The following is a 17,292-nucleotide window of genomic DNA, read 5'->3' as shown; positions in this document are numbered from 1 at the left end:
TTTACATTTTAAATATGAAATTAAATATTAGATTTCATAGAGGTATTAAAATTCTGACCTGCACATGCCTACTGGAATCCCTGTATTTTGTGTCATTTGCACCTAAAAGTTCATGTATGCTTTTGAAATTCTGAGTCTGAACTGCTGCCTGGTGGGGGATGTAGAATTTCTTCCTAAAGCTTGTTTCCATCCCCATGGATTGGGACATGAGAATATCTGGTAGACATTATTATTATTTATAAGGCTTAAAAATCAAGGACTCCTCCTTTCCCCAGTCTTTTAATAGCCATGATAAATTTGACTTTAGCTTTCTTATAAAGGGTTCAGAGATTATATAGGGATGAATGTCTTCTAAAACTACCTAAGAATCTTTCACATTTTCTGTTTTATGCTAAAAGGGGAAATAAATTTAGCTGATAAGGGAGGGGGGGAAAAATCACCATTCAAAATTCAGAACAGCTAAATAGGTCATTCAAGTCTTATAATAATCTCCAGTATCCAGGAGCAGGTGATGACATTGGCAGTCAGGAACAGAAATTATGAATACAGAAGGCTGGCATTTTTGCAGAGCTGGTAGGTCTCAAACACTGGATTGTCCCTAGCACAGCTGATGCTCTGTGGGGTAACCATTCAATGCATTATCACTTGTGTGAAGGCAAAAATACATACGAGAATGTGAGGAACAGCTCTAGAGTCTCAAAATATCTGCATTTTGAGCCACTCAAGTGCAGTGGCTTAAATACTGCTTAGAATCCTTTAAATAGCACTGGAGGCAATGAAATAGCACTGAAGTCCTCTCCCTGTGGCAACAGCCCCTTCTCTGCTCCAGCACTGGCTACTGAATTATGATCCCTGGAATCTGCCAGCCCAGGGGTTGATTAAAAGCCTCCTTTCCCTACAGCCCTCAGAGGGAACTGACCAGCTGACTTCATCCCAGCTTTGTTCTGCCCACAGGAGGATGGCAGCACGCTCCCTGGGACCTCACCCAAAGCCAGGAAAAGGTTTTCTACAGAGGGAGAACAGCTGTGAACAAACAGCAGTTTTATCAGCTCTTCCCATAAGTGACTTCTGTTTTTTCAGAGCTATTGATGATAACCAAGGCCTGAGACAGAATTCCTTCACCTTTCCTGTACTCAGTGCTCCAGAAAGATCCCATTGTCCACAGCCACTGAGAGACCTGCCTTATGCCTTCTACAAGTCTCCCAAATTATTAAATTACCTAGCAGGATTCCATGGGCTGCAATGATTCATAGTATTCACAGTATTCTGTATTTCACAGACATTTTATCAGAGACATGGACATATCAACAGTTTCCTTTTCTAGTATCATTACCTAAATATATCAAAGAGAAATTAGAATTCAGGAAGAGAAAAATACCACAAACATTAAAGAGACATAACATAAAAAGAGACAATATGTTATAGCAGAAGGAAATGGCAAACAATGGACAGCACCAAGAAAACAGGAGGCATAAAAATTAAAACAGGAGCATTGAAATTAGAGCCTTTCCAATAGGACTGAAAGTTTTCTAGTTTTTGAGGACTTGAGGCAAAAGTATAGACTTCTAAAAAACCACATATCTGCAAACATGACATCGGAATACAAGGAGGAACAAGTTGGAGCAAACATCATTCTTCTTCAAGGCTGGGAGCACAGTAAGATGAGGGAGCACAAAGAAAGGCTGCTCAGATTTAGGAGGAAAGCCCCTCTGTGCACAAGCTCTGTGACTAACACGTGGCAATGAGATGGAGAGGACTGCTGTAGATATTTTCTGTAAATTTTCTCTTCTTATTCCAAGCCAGGCACACTAGAAGCAAAAGGACTGCACTCTCCCTATGCACTCTCAGAGCAATTCTATGTTTTAGACACCAGCAGGACCAATTATGCCCAACGTTCCAGGGCTTAGAAAAAAGAAATGCCTGTTTTCTTGAGCACAGTTTCTCATCCACAGGGCCAAGCAAAACAGCCTGGAGTAATTAATGGGATGTAGAATTGCATTAGCCCCACTTGCAGGCAGTGCTCTGACACCTATTTTTGCCCAAAGGCTTTACCAGGGTGTGAGAAATGTGTATTTTATGATTGGCTTTTCACAAATATTAAAATGAATATTATTTATGTTACGTTAGAAAGTAATGCTGTATTAATTTTCTTAAGTAGTGTGTTAAATGTAGTTTTAGGTTACAACAATGTTAAAATAGAAACTATGCCATGTAAGATACTTTTTTTAAAGAGTGGAATGAGGTACTTCCACCAAGATACAGCCACAGGACACCTAAATCTTTCACAGAAAAAGAATTTATTGCCCCATTATCAGAAGAAACTAACTTCTTCCCGCCTCACTCAGCCCTGAAGATGCCGTCAGGATTCAGAGGAAGAAGTTGACAATGACCAGACAGAATTCTTTGTTTGAATGGAATTTATGCATCATGTATGAGGTGTATGAATATGCAACAGGCTGTTGTTTTTAAGGGTTAATCCTCTGTTAACGGGAGTCCTTTTTTGGCCTTATTTTGCCCAGAAAGAGGTACCTGGACCATCCCTAACTCTTTGCTTTTATTGTCTCGTATTGTCCTAAATCCTAATTGTCCAAATTTTTATTACTCTAATTACATTACTATTTTTATAACCATGTTATTACTATTAAACTTTTAGAATTTTCAAGGCAAGTGACTGGCGTTTTCCACACAGGGCGAGGAAGGAGCGAGCAGGGCAGGGACCTGGCAGGGACAGGAAGGTGAGGTGCTGCTTCAGTCCCAAATTTCACTTTGCTTGCCACAGTGCTGTAAAATCTGCTTCAGCTGGGAAGGGACTTCCAGCAACCTGGGGAACTTAACCCAGGAGCCACGAGATGGCACCAGAACAAGCCAGAAAACCCGCTCACTTATCTGCAGCTCTGATCTTGCTGTTTATATAATTAATAAAGCTATTGAGCAGCACTGTTTCTTTTCCAGAGATTACCAGTGGATCTCTGCTAAGTGATTTTTCCATTCCTCTAAGCTGAGCAGACAGTGTTTAGGCTGATCCATTTCACACAGCTGTGCTGAAACAGACACAACATAAATCAATATTTAAAAAGGCGATCCATGCCCACAGGTATCCGATTTCAAGGTAATTTTAATCACATTTAGGCACACACATTTGGCAGGCTGGCTCATTGAGCTTGTCCTGCAGTGATGCCTGTCTTTTCCTCACTGTTCAACCCCTCTCCCCATCCTCTTGCAGGGCTGCCTCCCAAGACAGGGTCCCAAACCCTTAAAGAGGGAGAAAAAACGAATTCCTAAGCAAGGTAAGAGGCAAGGTTCATCCTAAAGAGAATGATGGCCAGAAAATGAATTTCGAGGCAAGATGCATCCTAAAGAGAGTGATGGCCAGAGAATGAATTTCTAGGCAAGAGGCAAGATGCATCCTAAAGAGAATGATGACCAGTATTTTCCGATGTCAGGCTGACAGGACTCTGGCTCAGGGTTCCAGCCATCAAATACCTGTCCTGTTCTGCATTTCCACCTGCTGCCACCGTGGCAGGCACAGGGGTGTCTGTCTGGCAGGCTGGGCAGCCCAAACCTGCAGCACAGCACAGCCTGTGCAGTGCCTGCTCTCAGTCCCACAGCATGGAATTGCAGCAGACCCTCCCAGGAAGTTTTTTATGCCCCTAAGTGATGGAATCATTCACATCCCTCAGGCTATACTGGTGTTTCACCCTCCTGTCAGCAAGAACATTCCTAGGTTTGCCCTGTGGATTGGAAAGTCATGAAATGATGTCATGGCATGGCACAAACTGCTTTGTGTACCTCTCTACTCAGGCTTCAATGATCACCAAGGAAAAAACTTCAAATCCAGAGCCCTTTAACAAAATCCCTCAAAAAACAAAGTTCCAAATGAGCTTTCTAAACATACATTTGTCTGAACAAATATGGTGCCCATGCATCACTCCCCAAACTATGTTTAGTCCTCAGACAGCAAGAAGTTCTCAATACTGTGATTTAAATGAAACTCATCTCCTGACTTCTATCATATTCTAGTTTAAGAACAAGGCCTCTGGTTTAGTTATTGCAAATTTTTTAACAAATACACATTAATTGGGAATTCAGCCAGATACAAAATTTGTTTTCCTATGTCATCATTCTTCTTCTTCTACCTAACTAATTAGATTTGGTTTTCATATTAAGCTGTGTACTGGGCTGATACCTTAAAAGTATTTTTTTTTTAGCTTCAGACTTCTTTCCTCATTAAAATTCTGCCATGCTGATTCCTGCTGCTGTTTCATAGAATTTCTTTGTGAATTTGAAATCTGATAACACTCAAATTCCTGTAGCTCACAGGGCAACTCCATCACCCTATAACTGCTCACAAATGGCTCCATGCCCTAGAATAAAAGGTCCATATGACTGCTTAGAAAAAAAGAATTTAAAAGAAATCATTCAGAACCCTGAAAACCGGTGAATATTTTAGCCAAAGTTGGTCAGACAAAGTGTTAAAATTGCAGCCAAAGGTGGCTAGGGCTGTATGCATTCTTCCCAACCTATTTTTCTTAAGCAATCTGACCTAAAATTACTGCACTTGCAAAAACAATATGGGTCAGGCATCTTCAGCCCAGCACTTTATTTAGCAAGCCAAGTAAGGTGGGCTTTTCATCCCTCCTCCAAGAGTGTCAAATCATTCTGCACCAACTTTGTTGTGTTCTCAGTGCAGACTGCCAGCGTGATTCACACCAGCCTCGTGTTGCATATCATAGCTGCAGTTTGGAAACAATTAGCAGCTGCTGGTTTTCATGGATGAATAAGGTTCAGTCCTGCCAAGTTTACTGTTTTAGAAGAAGAAAGCATCAGAAAATGCATCATAGAAGCTTGCCCAGCTTCTTAACATAGTTATAGAGCATAACAGAAACAGTGATGAAACATGAAAGCATCTGAAATATTGTCTTTTTTTATTATTATTATTTCTAGGTTTAACAAAATATGAACATGGCAGGTCAGGGAAACAACCTACCTAGAAAATAAATGCAAACATTCCTTACACAAATTAATGGCAGCTTTTGTCCTTTGGACTCCAGTCATTCTATTATATTTGGGCCTTGAAATATTATTAACATAATTAAATAATTAAAAATAAGCATAATTAAAATGTAAAATAATTAAATAACCCCAAAAATTATTAAATAATAATATCAAATAAACTCAAATTGGATTTCACTTTTCAAGTGAATATTTAGGTAGGTTTGTTTTTCTCTTTGATTATCTTTCTGATGTTCTCAACAGCATAATGACAACTCCACAGAGACCCAAGTACTGCTCAGGTAACAAAAAGGAAACCCTAGCTGATCATGCATGGAATAATTCTATATATTGCCCATCAGGTCTCTCCCTTGCTTTGTCACTTTTCTAACATGGCTGATCTATTTTTAATCCATGACAATGCTTTCTTGTTGAAAAACACTATAACACTTAGAAAAACTTAAAATAAAACACTAGTACTCCAGGGCAGTGACAGAAACAAAACTTGTACTTACACACAAAAGGAAAAAAGAATACTTTTCATTGGAAAATTAAAATACTCAGATACTACATTATAAGTAAAGATGCAAGAATGACAAAGAAATAAAAAGACAGCATTTTTAGCAAACATAACTTTTTTATCCTTGGCTTACTGTTGAACAGAATCTCAACACGTTTTCTAACAGATACCAATGGAGTTACCAAATGATCTTATATAAGGAGCCAGGACCACACTGTGGTTCTGCAAAAGAGATCAAGATTATAATAATGCATCTCTAAAAGCATAAGAAAATGCAGCTGGTTTACATATTTAGAAATGTGGCATAAGAACCAGCCATGAATGAATTTTTGTCAGGTGAGACAAGAGCTACAGGAGATGGCTGAATGACAGCAAAGCCCCTGGAATGCTGCTTGCACTGCCCTGTGTTTATTAAACACTTCTCAGAATCTTTAGTTAGCTGCAAGCAGGATTTCCACAAGGTTTAGAAAGACTAACAGCTTGTGTAGGTATTTGAAAATATGGGATATAGAACCTCAGCTCCAAGTAATGGGAACTTTTATCTCCAGAGATTTCTAAAGCCCTGTGCTACGAAAAGCACAGTCAATCCATTCTGGCATTTTCTTTAGTCTCCTGAGGATCGAATATTCTGCTTTCATATGAATGCATATACAAATTCATCATCAATGATTAAGTCTTTAGCTGACACTAATTAGTTTCAAGTGTCTGTGTGCTCAGCAGGCCCGACCTACTTCACAGTTCTGCTTCATTAGTGCTGGAAACTTAAAACATCATCAGTAAAAATTATATTGACCAGCAGGCACCAGCCCCTCAATGCAGGCACCACTGAAGGAAGGCAGTGTGATTTCAATAAGAATCACAGTAAACCCCAAAGGCACAGAGAAAGGTAAAGCAGTGGCCAAAGTCATCTCCCACCAGCGGCAAGCAACAAAAACCAACAGCAACAAAAGGGAAAACCAAAACTCCAGACCATTTATTCAGCTCAGGCCTGTGCTGTGAAATTCCAACACCACAGAGGGAGCTCAGGCTGCAGCACAGAAGCAATTTGCAAGCTTGGTACTTCAAGGATATCCATTTAGCCAGTCCCTGGGGAGCAGCAGTAAACCTCAGGGTAAACTTGGAGCTGTGCAGGAAAACATTTGGACGGGCACAGACAGGGGAAAGGAAGAGTGCTTGGTCAAGACAGGCAGTGGCCAAAGAAACCTGGCAAGGGCACACACTCAGCAGGGTGGCACTGAATGCACTGCTCCACTTCTTCATGGGGTGGAACACACAGAAAGGGAATTAAGCCACAGGTTTAAGCACCTTGGACACTTCCACTGCCAACCAGCTCTCATATGCAGAAGCTGTCATCCTCACTAACACATCTGTTTATCAAGAGCTAAAACGTGTAACCACAACCATGAGCATCAGCTTAAAACCACATCCCCTGACACCTTTAAGTTTAAAAACATGTAAGTATTTAAGGTTACTTTGGAAGCTAAAGCTAGGCTGCAGCTGGAATAGTCACAGGTATTTTATACCCAACATGTTGTTTTCCCACTAAAAGGTTGAATACATTTTCCATCAGGACAGAGTCAGATTTATGACTCGTGGTGGATGTGTTGCACACATATACCAAGTCTTTCAATAGCACTTGGACAGATGCTGAAGTTCTCTTAGATATGTAAACTGCCTTCTTTTAAGCAAGACAGACTTAAAACTTGTAGTAACAGAATCTTGAGTCTTAGCACCACCACACTTGAAAAAATAAATTCCTTTTTTTAAGGACATATAAAGAACATAAAAGCTTTCAGTTCTGTATTAGATGCTTTTGCAGAACAAAAAATATCCAGACAGAACCAAAAAACAATATCCCACATACACACACAAAACCCTCAAAATAAACAAACCAACCAGCAAAGCACAAGCAGAAGAAAACAAGCATTTGCTGCTAGAAAGGAAATAAGAGCAAAATGTGTCACAGCACTTGTATTTGAAGTGATTAAAAAAGCACAGCTAAAGCTCCCTTGTGACAGTGGTGGTGGCAATGGCTTGCTAGGTTACAGCAGTAAACAGTGCAAGGGAAAGAGCCACAGAACACCAAAAAAAATATCAATAGAAGCCACTAAGGCACCACACAGCCATGTGAATCTCATGTCCTTTGTGACTTGCACTAAATTTGGAGAGTCCTCACCCCCAGCAGCACCTGTGTTTGATGAACCAGCCCCTGCTCACGCTGAGGATCTCCCTTGCCAGCATTTCCCAGATTCCTGCACTCACTCCAGCAGAGTGCAGAGGTCTTGGCCACCAACTGCTCCCTTAGGGCCCTTGAAATCAGGACAAACCTTCCATTCAAGGGTTTGTCTGGTGTTTATGAACTTGATGAACTCTTCAGGAGAAGACTTTCTGCTAATCCCAGCCCTCATTCACACTCTCCAATCAATCCCATCACTTACACTGCCACACCTCTTTGTCTCACTGTGGAACAAATACGGATTTACAACAGTGCTGTAAAAGACAGATTTTCCTTTTAGTAGAATAACTTGTTTTTTAACTTGTGTTCCCAGAAGTGAGGCGGCTGAGAGCTGGGACAGTGAAGGTACAACATGGCAGGGGCTAAACTTGCACTGTCTGCTTGTGAAACTATTTTTTTAGTCAATATGTAGGACTTCTTCAAAACATGAAACAGATCGGATATTTTCTGTACTGCCCTCTGCAAATGGAACTTATTTCCTCTTATTTAATTTGCATAAATTAGTACTTGGAAAAGATCAGATCCTCAGTAGGGATATAACAAAAATAATCAGCTTCTGTCTGGCCTCTCTGGAATTAAAGATTTGCAGCAACTATGAACCTCCTCTGAGGAGACAGACTGTGCTGACACTAAATGACACAAAGACCATTATCAAACAGTCACAGGGTTTATATTAGTTCAGAGGAAGAGGTCTAATTTTTTGATTTCTTTGTAGATTTAACTGAACTGTCTTCTCATTCAAACAATATTTTTATTACAGGAGACGCCCAGGGAAAATGTTCAGCTCACTTCATAACTTTGGTGCAACGCAAAATTCATTTAGAAATGCAGGTACTGCAGGGAAAGTGGAACAGATGGCTGGTCTGCAGGACCCCAGGAAGGTATGACACACTTAAAGGGCTCATTTGTAAAAGCCACTTGGAAAAACACCCCGTCTGCAGGAACCTAATAGGCCATTGAGAATTGATTTTCATGATAAAATGCTTTTAAACTGCATGTCCTTGTCTAGGTTTCTTTCAGGGATGGATTTCTGTAAAAGTCAGACTGACCATAATAGAACAGTCATAACAAAGCAAGGCTGGCTGTTCTGGGCAGGTAATAGTAAACACAGTGCTGCTGTGAGTCATCCTCCCCGAAAATGGCATGTGGAGCTCAGAGATCTTCCTCTGTTGTTGTCCTGGTGAAGAGGCACACATCCCTAACTTGTGAATGCAGGAAATGCCCAAACACCATCCACAGCCTCTTGTATCCCCAAACAGCATCCACAGCCTCTTATATCCCCAAACAGCATCCACAGCCTCTTGTATCACACCATCTACAGCCTCTTGTATCCCCAAACACCATCCACAGCCTCCTGTATCCCCAAACGCCATCCACAGCCTCCTGTATCCCCATGGAAAACCAGGGAATACATTCAAGCTGAGTTTGCATGGTTGTCAGTTAAAAACATTAGAATTTTCCCTGGAACATGAAAATATTTCATCTGAGATCACAGACATAAAAACACAAATCTGGAGCCTCATTATGACATCTTAACAGTCCCTTTCCACAACACAAATATCCCTCAAATAAGTTAAAAAAAGTGATCATGACAGGAACCAGGGCTGCATATACTGGGCTAGAAAAGAATGGCAAAAAAAAAAAAGAGGAGTTTTTCATGGTTTAACAAAATTCACTTTACCAGCTTTATTGGATCAATGAATAAATACATATGCAGTTCACTGGGCAAGACCTAACTCAGAGACAACCAATTAAAATTGAAAATTTCCCTGGAAAAAACAAGAAAACAATCATTAGCTAAGAAACACTAGAGCACTGTGAGGGGTCCTCCACTGCCAGAGGACCAGCTTGCACCCCAAGCCATCACTTTGAGGGCTGACGGGGCAGTTTAAGCACCTGAACATTTCATTTCCAAAAATAGGCTTCTCAACCTTTTTTCCAACTGTGAAATGGCTCAGCTATTTCTAAATGCCACTGAATCAAACCCGGTGACATGTGGGGAGAGACACTGTCACAGTAACCTTCACCATCTCTTCCCGAGTGTGTTTGGCTTTTCTTTTTTCCTCTCAACAAGGCTTAATCTCACTGTCTGGCTGAACATTAATCCTCTTTCACCAAGTCCCAAACTAATGCTTGCTGCATTAAGACACTGCAAATCCTCAAGGTATTAATTACACCCAATCCAGTATAAAAGGAAAGCACAGGGCTTTCTTCTCACTACAGCTGGTACTTCTAGGAAGGCAACTAGAATACAGGTAAGTTTCATCAGATCCTGATGAAGAAATCTTTTTTTCACATTGCAAACTCTTAAAGTAATTAATTGCTTCTGAAAAATAGATTATACTTTGCTCTTTCTCTCTTGCTTTTTGTTTTCTTTGTCCTTACAGATAGGATACATTCTCCCTCCAGAAACTTAGATCAAAATATTTCACTGCCAGTGGCAGGGTATTCTGTTATTATTACCACTTGGCAGAGATTGCTGCCATGCCATTTCCATTGCCTAGGAAAACCAAACTCCTTGAGCAGCAAACAAGGAAGATCTATCTCATGTCTCTGTTCTCACTGATGATTCTGAACTCTTGCTCTTACAGAGCCACTTGAGGATAAAGCAGAGACTCAGTTTCTCCCTGCTTCTCTAACTATTTCCTGTTGCAAATAACCAGACATGTTTCTCCAGCTGACTTACATTTTTGCTTTACAGACAGGATGAAGACACTTAACTGCTATGTGCTGCTGCTTTGCTGGAAAGCCATTTGCTGCAACAGCTGCCAGCTCACCAATATCACCATTGCCGTGGAAAGAGAAGAATGTGAATTCTGCATCACAGTGAATGCCACGTGGTGCTCAGGGTACTGCTTCACCAAGGTGAGACTCGCAATTTCAGGCACCAGAATTGAGTATTTCAAGTGATGGATGGATACCCCATTCCTGCAGTCTGTAGCAAAGACACAGGCAGGGTGAGCCTTGTGAAAAACAGGCTGAATAACTGAGTAACACTAGAGTAGATGCACAGCCAATCTGAAGCACAGACAGAAGGGTGAAATATCATAGTAAAAATTCAGATAATTGACTGGCTGCATATATTATGTTCATAGTGTATGACCACAGTTAAAAGAATTATAGTCTGGATCTCTGCCTTGTGCTCAATTTGTGGCTGCAAGCAGATAGAATAAAGCACCCATTCCTATGTAGACTCCTCTGCTCTTTCAAATGATTTAAAGAATCAAGCAATTGACCTGAAAGATTGTCTGGTGATGGGATGAGACAAATTTGCTGTTTCAGTCTTCCTGAAAGGGGAAAATTAAGGATCTAAATGAAAATAGATGAATCAGACCTAAATGCTTTTGATCTCAGTGGGCTTTTCCCATTTTATAAAAATTTTGAAATCTAGCCCATAACAAAATTTTAAATGGTTATTTCCTTCTAATTTCAGGATCCAGTATATAAATATCCTCCAGTATCAACTGCTCAGCAGACCTGTACCTTCAAGGAGGTTGTGTATGAAACAGTGAAGATCCCTGGCTGCGGTGACCACCCTGAATCTTTTTACTCATACCCGGTAGCTACAGAGTGCCACTGTGACAGCTGTGACACTGACACCACTGACTGCACTGTCAGGGGACTGGGGCCATCCTACTGCTCCTTCAGTCAGAATGGGAGCAACCAGTGAGGGGCACTGGGGACAGCAGTTGGGCTTGAAATGTTCCCTGCTAGGTGAAGGTACTCTTCAGGTTTCAGTGGAAGGTTACAGGCTAGGTATTTACAAACTGCCAAGACTGAAACAAAGATTTTTTTAAGGCCAAATGAAGAGCTACTGACTAAACTCCTCTTCATGCCTTCCTTACTTAACCTATCATCTGCCTTAAAATCATTTTCATAGGTTTATAAAAAATGCTGCTTCCAATTTCTTCTGCCTTTCCCCCTCTTCCTCTTTAGCACAACTTATTTATATTCCTGTATTTCCACTGCCTGGTTCACAGAGATTATTCTATGTGATTCAGTGCTTTCAAAAAGTTCCCAAGTCTTTATCATCTCCTGCTTTTCATCTCTCCTAAGAACATGCTTACTTTTTAAAGCCTTGCTGCCTGTTGTGGTTCTATTAGCTGGACTGTAAACCTCCCTCAGCTGAGATCCTGACTGATTTTTCTTTGCATTACGTTTCACATAGTCATTATGCTCTGCCAATAATAACAGCATGCACATTTAAGAGCCAAAATCTATGTTCAAATGTTGAATGCCACCTGAATTCTTGTACTTTCTCAGTAAGGCTTGTTCGCTCAGCCTCACTGTCACAGCAACACAAGTAACATCAACTCTGCTTCGTACCTGGCTAACTTGAAGAAATCATCAGCTCTCTATTTTCAGCTGAGTGCAGAAGGTAGTAAAGAGAAATGCTGAGTGTTATTTAGCACAGGAGTCTCAAAAAAAGTTTAGGGATGGATCCAGAGGCACCTGACCCCAGCAGTGTGATGGTGTGGTGATGTGCCTTGAGAGCCGTTCACAGGAGTCCCCTCAGAGAATGGAAATTCACAGAACTCTGCAGCAACCTAACTCTGGATCAAGCTGGGGTGGCCTGGAAGTGAGCTGGAGGACTGACAATCAGCATGGGAAATTACCTCACGTTATTGAGAAAATAATACAAAGCCTACAGAATGAGATCCTGTGGGGAAAATGAAAACACAGCGTTCTTCACCAGAACCATCCCCTGCACAGGCACAGCATGGACAGAGTGGATTCTGCAGCAGCTTGGCACTGCAGGCTTGGTGCTGTCAACAGCATCCAACAGCACCCAGAGGTGCAGGAAAGTGGGAGTGCAAGGAGCAGAGCCTACAAGACACAAGCTACCTCCACCACTCAGCTCTGCAGGGCAGGGACTTGGCTGGGTGGTTATTTCTGACAGAACTTCACAGTGCTGAAAATCCAGAGAAAATCCACACAAACAGAATAAGAATGGAGAGAGGCCTTAAAAAAAAAAAAATCCTAGGAGAAAAAGGTTGATTTAAATGTGGTTGTTTTGCTTAGGGGAGGGACCACTTAGGGGGAACATCAGCAGAGCATTTCACATGCTTGAAGAGTGTCACGCAGAGCAGAGCGGTGAGCTCTCCGTGTCCAAAGAGAGCAGAACTACTGATCAAAGGTTCAGAGAGGGCACCAGCAAATCCTCTGCAAGCCACACACGCTGCAAGAAGCTGTCAGGGGCTGGGAGGAGGAAGAGGAAGGGATGGATGAAGGAAGGGTGTGGGGTCTGGGGGTCAGTGAGCACCACAGGTCTCCCAGAACACCTGGAACCTGCTAGGAATGGCAGGAAAAGATAATTCAGCACCAGGCAGGGCAAGGAAGGAGGAGTTACCTGGCAGGTCTTCTTTTGAGACCTTTACAGAGGGTTTATTTAAGGAGGATTTGCCTGTCACTCTGAATCTGTCTTGTAATAGATAATAGATATTTTAACTAATGTAGTTTTTAGCTTTTTTTACTAAAAGGTATTCATTCTCTTGTTTTTATTTATAAGATTTATATGCATGAATATTTTCTTTGGTCTAGTGAAGCTTTAAAAGTGGTGAAGTAATGGATAAATCACATTGACTCATGTTTAAAACTGAAATGAGTGAGACTCAATTTCAGTTAAAACTAAGCATGTTATTCCATTCAGCAATTATTCCATTCTAAATTAGAGGATTTTGAACTACAATTGCAAAACAAAGCAGCTTGCAATAAAAAAAATATGTAAAAAGTATGTTTCCAAAATAGATCTGTATTGTCTCTTGTGTATTTTCAAAGAATAAAAATAATTTCATTCCACTTCTGTTACGAGTCTTAATAAGCAAATTTTAAAACTTGAGTCCACCTGCCAACTTTATTATGCTTTAAATTGCATGGTTTTTTCTTCCTCACATAATTTTTTCCCATGTAACTTGTACAGCCACCAGAGTCATATATGCATTATATGACCAAATCACATCAAATAAGACAACATTTTAGCCTGATCCATAATATCATAATGAAATATTACATAGTTGCAATGTAAGAGTAATGTAGATAAGAATAACAATAATCATTAATATCTTATGATTATAGACATTAGAACCTGTCCAGAGCTGTGTCCACATCTATCACAAATTAGATTGAATGCAACAAAAATCCTACAGGTCCCACTTCATCCATCAGACAAAGGCACCACACATTTTCCTTTTTCAAACAAAACCATTAATGACCTCTTAGAGAAGGCTGGTCAGACTTGAAGATATCTTAGTCTACATTTGATAGTTTGTAAGATAGACTTTTCAAAAGTTCAATTGCCATGGAATGCCCAAGAAAATCGTTAAACTTACTTTTACATCAGTGTTTCTACAGAGCTTCAGTGAAGGTACATACGAGCCATGAACACCAGTATAGGCTGACATCCAAATCTGCTTCTTATTATTTAAGAAAAATATTTAGGAGGTGAGTTTTGTGCCTGTTGTCTACATCTGCCAAGATAAATAAACAGAACTCTGCCAAAAGGTGAAAGTCTCATTGTGACATGCTACTCAAAAAAGAAAATTGGTGGATAAGCTTTCAGAAATGTTTCTAATACAGTCAGAATTAGATTTTGAAGAATTCCCACTACGGGCCTAACACTGTTCATTGAAATCAATAGGTAAAATATTTTCCAACACAAAGAGAGCCACTCTGCCAACAGAGAATTTTTTTCAAAGCTGCATATTAATTCTATTTTTAATGTCAGGTTCTGCAAAAAGACCTTGGAATATGCCAGACTTCAGCCACCAGCCTGCAAAATCTCGTGCTAGATGTGGTAAAAATTGAAATGGACTGATTTACTTCTATTTAGGCAAAACTATTTTCTTGCACGAGCCTGGAAAACTTGAATGTATACCCCGTGGTGAAGGCAGAGAGCACAGAGGCAATGCACAGTGCTGGAGTGAGGGCCACTTGATGCAGGATTCTGTGTGCTGCCATTAGTGAATCCCAGGTGTATGGTTAAACTGCAGGGAGGTTTTTCATCTGGGGGTAAATTAATGCTCTCTGTCATTCCTGATGCACACAGCCTGGCCTTGATCTTGGGGGGCTGTGCCAGCTGTACCTGGAGCCCTGCAGATGTCAGGCTGGGAACACAGAGTGCAGCAGAGTCCTCCCAAGGAAATGACCACTTAATCCCAATGGCTTTTGGTGTGCCAAGCACAGCCTGATTTCACAGGCAGGCAAGGAAACACACACTCCTCACCCTTGAAGCCATTAATAAAGCATCAACGTAATTAGCATCGCTGCACTCTTGGCAGTGCTCAGCTGTTATTCCCAGCCTAAATAAGTCATTCTTCCTAGCTTAAACAGGCTTGTGCTTGCTTTTTAAATTTATATTTTATATATATATATAATATATGTAATATAAAAATACACATAATATAAATTTAATATATATTATCTACATTATTTGTATTATATACAAAATATATACAATACATTATATCATATTACATATAACAGACTTGCACTTGATTTTTGAATTTGTATTTATATTTGCACATATATTAGATATTAAATACATATATTTACACATGGAGATTATATATTAAATATTAATATTTACACATAAAATACCTATTATATATTATAAACTTTATATATATTGTATATAAAATGTTATGTTATTTACACATGTAGATTATATATTAAATATTAATATTTACACATAAAATACCTATTATATGTTATAAAATTTATATATATTGTATATGAAATGTTATGTATATTTAATCTATATTATCTACATTTTATATTTGTATTATATACATAATATAGTACATTATATTTTTTATATTTCTCTAATATATAGGATTATATATCTTATACATTATATAAAATGTTATATATGATGTATATATAGCATGTATAATATATATAATATACATATTAATTTCTATTACAGATATAAATACAGCCTATATAACTGGTCTGTATCTTTTTGCCTCTTTTTTTGCTTATTTTGTGGTTTTTGCTTATTTAATCAGACTGCATTTTTTTACCACAAGCAAGAAACGTAAGCATCCTCTCCCTGTATTAACCCAGCTGGTGAATAAGAACTCATCAGCCATTCACAAATCCTCAGGCAAATGCAGCCTGAAGCAGAGGTAATTACAAATGGTGGGAAACAGGAATGCTTTGGACCAGAAGGCTGGTCAAAAAAGAATGAGCAGCACTCCTGGCTTGCACAGGTCAGCTTGGGGCTGCACTTAACTGGGACTATTTCAGTGGCAAGGGGAAAGGCACCTCAGCCTGGTGTTCACATGCTGTGCTCCTCTTCCACCCTCCCAACTCAGCAAGGCCATTCTGTTTTGTCAGTGTGCACTATTTAGCCACATACTTTATTTTCATTTTAAAAATACAGCTGGAATCTTAGTTGAAGCCAGAAAAAAACCTGAAAAAAAACCAGCTGGACAGCTGATCTGAAAAATTCGTTTGCAGAGGGCAGCCTTGAGATGAGTGGCTCCCCTTCCACTCAGGCAATGGGATCTGTGAAATTTTTCTGGGTTTCTCGTGTTTCTCTTCAATTTGTGTTATTAACATGGGCTATCAGAGCCTTGGTCTGTCAGCATGACTTATGCTGACAGACACTACAGCAGCTCACAAGGCTACAGTCTGGGAAATAGAGCAGACGAGACTGCAGCAGGGCTAGAGAAAGGACACACTCTCAAAAAACCAAATGTCACTGCTGCATTCTGTGTGGGCAGGGAAGGCAAAGAATTAACCTCCTATGCTCCACAGCCATTAACCATCAGACCTCTAAATTCACTGAGGAAATAGGGCAGGCAGGTCAGATATACTTCTTGCACTGTGTTATTCTGTGTGAAAGTGACATTATACATAAATATTACACTGTGTGAAAAATTAAAGCTAATTATGGATCTAATAGGTTTGGATTGCATTCAGCTGCTCTTGCATTCGTTAAAGAATCCTATAGACAGATGTATTATTCAGTCCAAGCATTAAACTATTATTATTATAATAATTTTAAGAAGGATAATAGTTATATTATTAATAACTATTATGCATTCAGCTGCTCTTGCATTCGTTAAAGAATCCTATAGACAGATTTATTATTCAGTCCAAGCATTAAACTATGTCCTTCTTAAAATGACAATATTCAAGACATGTAAAATAATCTACTGTTAATTTACATTAATCCATTAATAAATAAAATCAATTAAATAAACCATTAGACATCTAAATTAATCTACCGTTCAATGGCTTTTAGACAAACCTTTGAAGAACTTAACCCATCCACTTTTCCTTCATGTGTTTATATTTAAACATTGATTCAAAAATTATCCTCTCTGTCAAGGTCTCCTTCTTTCATTACATAACACTGGCAAGACTTGATGCTTTTGTCAATGCCGTGGAAAACCCCAGTCAAAATAATAAGATGACAAAGAAAAGTCTTCAGGAGGTAGAAAGAAAATTTTTGGATCAGACACTGTCAAAATTTATGTCACAGTGAGGCAATGGGTTATGCCCCAAACAGGAATTTAGAGTCACCAAAAGCTAGGTA

General features: G+C 39.6%; 1 protein-coding gene across 1 annotated transcript; it reads left to right on the top strand.

Moving 5' to 3' along the window:
* The first annotated feature begins 10,454 nt into the window (after window positions 1-10,454).
* FSHB (follicle stimulating hormone subunit beta) lies at window positions 10,455-11,418 on the top strand. The gene is made up of 2 exons (XM_041485091.1): window positions 10,455-10,613; window positions 11,182-11,418. Exons 1-2 carry the CDS (start codon window positions 10,455-10,457, stop codon window positions 11,416-11,418), a joined length of 396 nt encoding a protein of 131 aa, XP_041341025.1.
* Window positions 11,419-17,292: the final 5,874 nt, after the last annotated feature.

Source organism: Pyrgilauda ruficollis, unplaced genomic scaffold, assembly GCF_017590135.1.
Source record: "Pyrgilauda ruficollis isolate IOZ18807 unplaced genomic scaffold, ASM1759013v1 scaffold118, whole genome shotgun sequence".
Classification (NCBI taxonomy): domain Eukaryota; kingdom Metazoa; phylum Chordata; class Aves; order Passeriformes; family Passeridae; genus Pyrgilauda; species Pyrgilauda ruficollis.
The sequence above is the reverse complement of the archived record's forward strand: the minus strand, read 5'-3'. Positions and strand labels throughout refer to the sequence as shown.

Coding starts and splice junctions, on each gene's coding strand:
- FSHB (XM_041485091.1), top strand. CDS start 10,455: ATGAAGACACTTAACTGCTATGTGCTGCTGCTTTGCTGGAAAGCCATT. Junction 10,614..11,181: donor CAGGGTACTGCTTCACCAAG/GTGAGACTCGCA, acceptor TTCTAATTTCAG/GATCCAGTATATAAATATCC.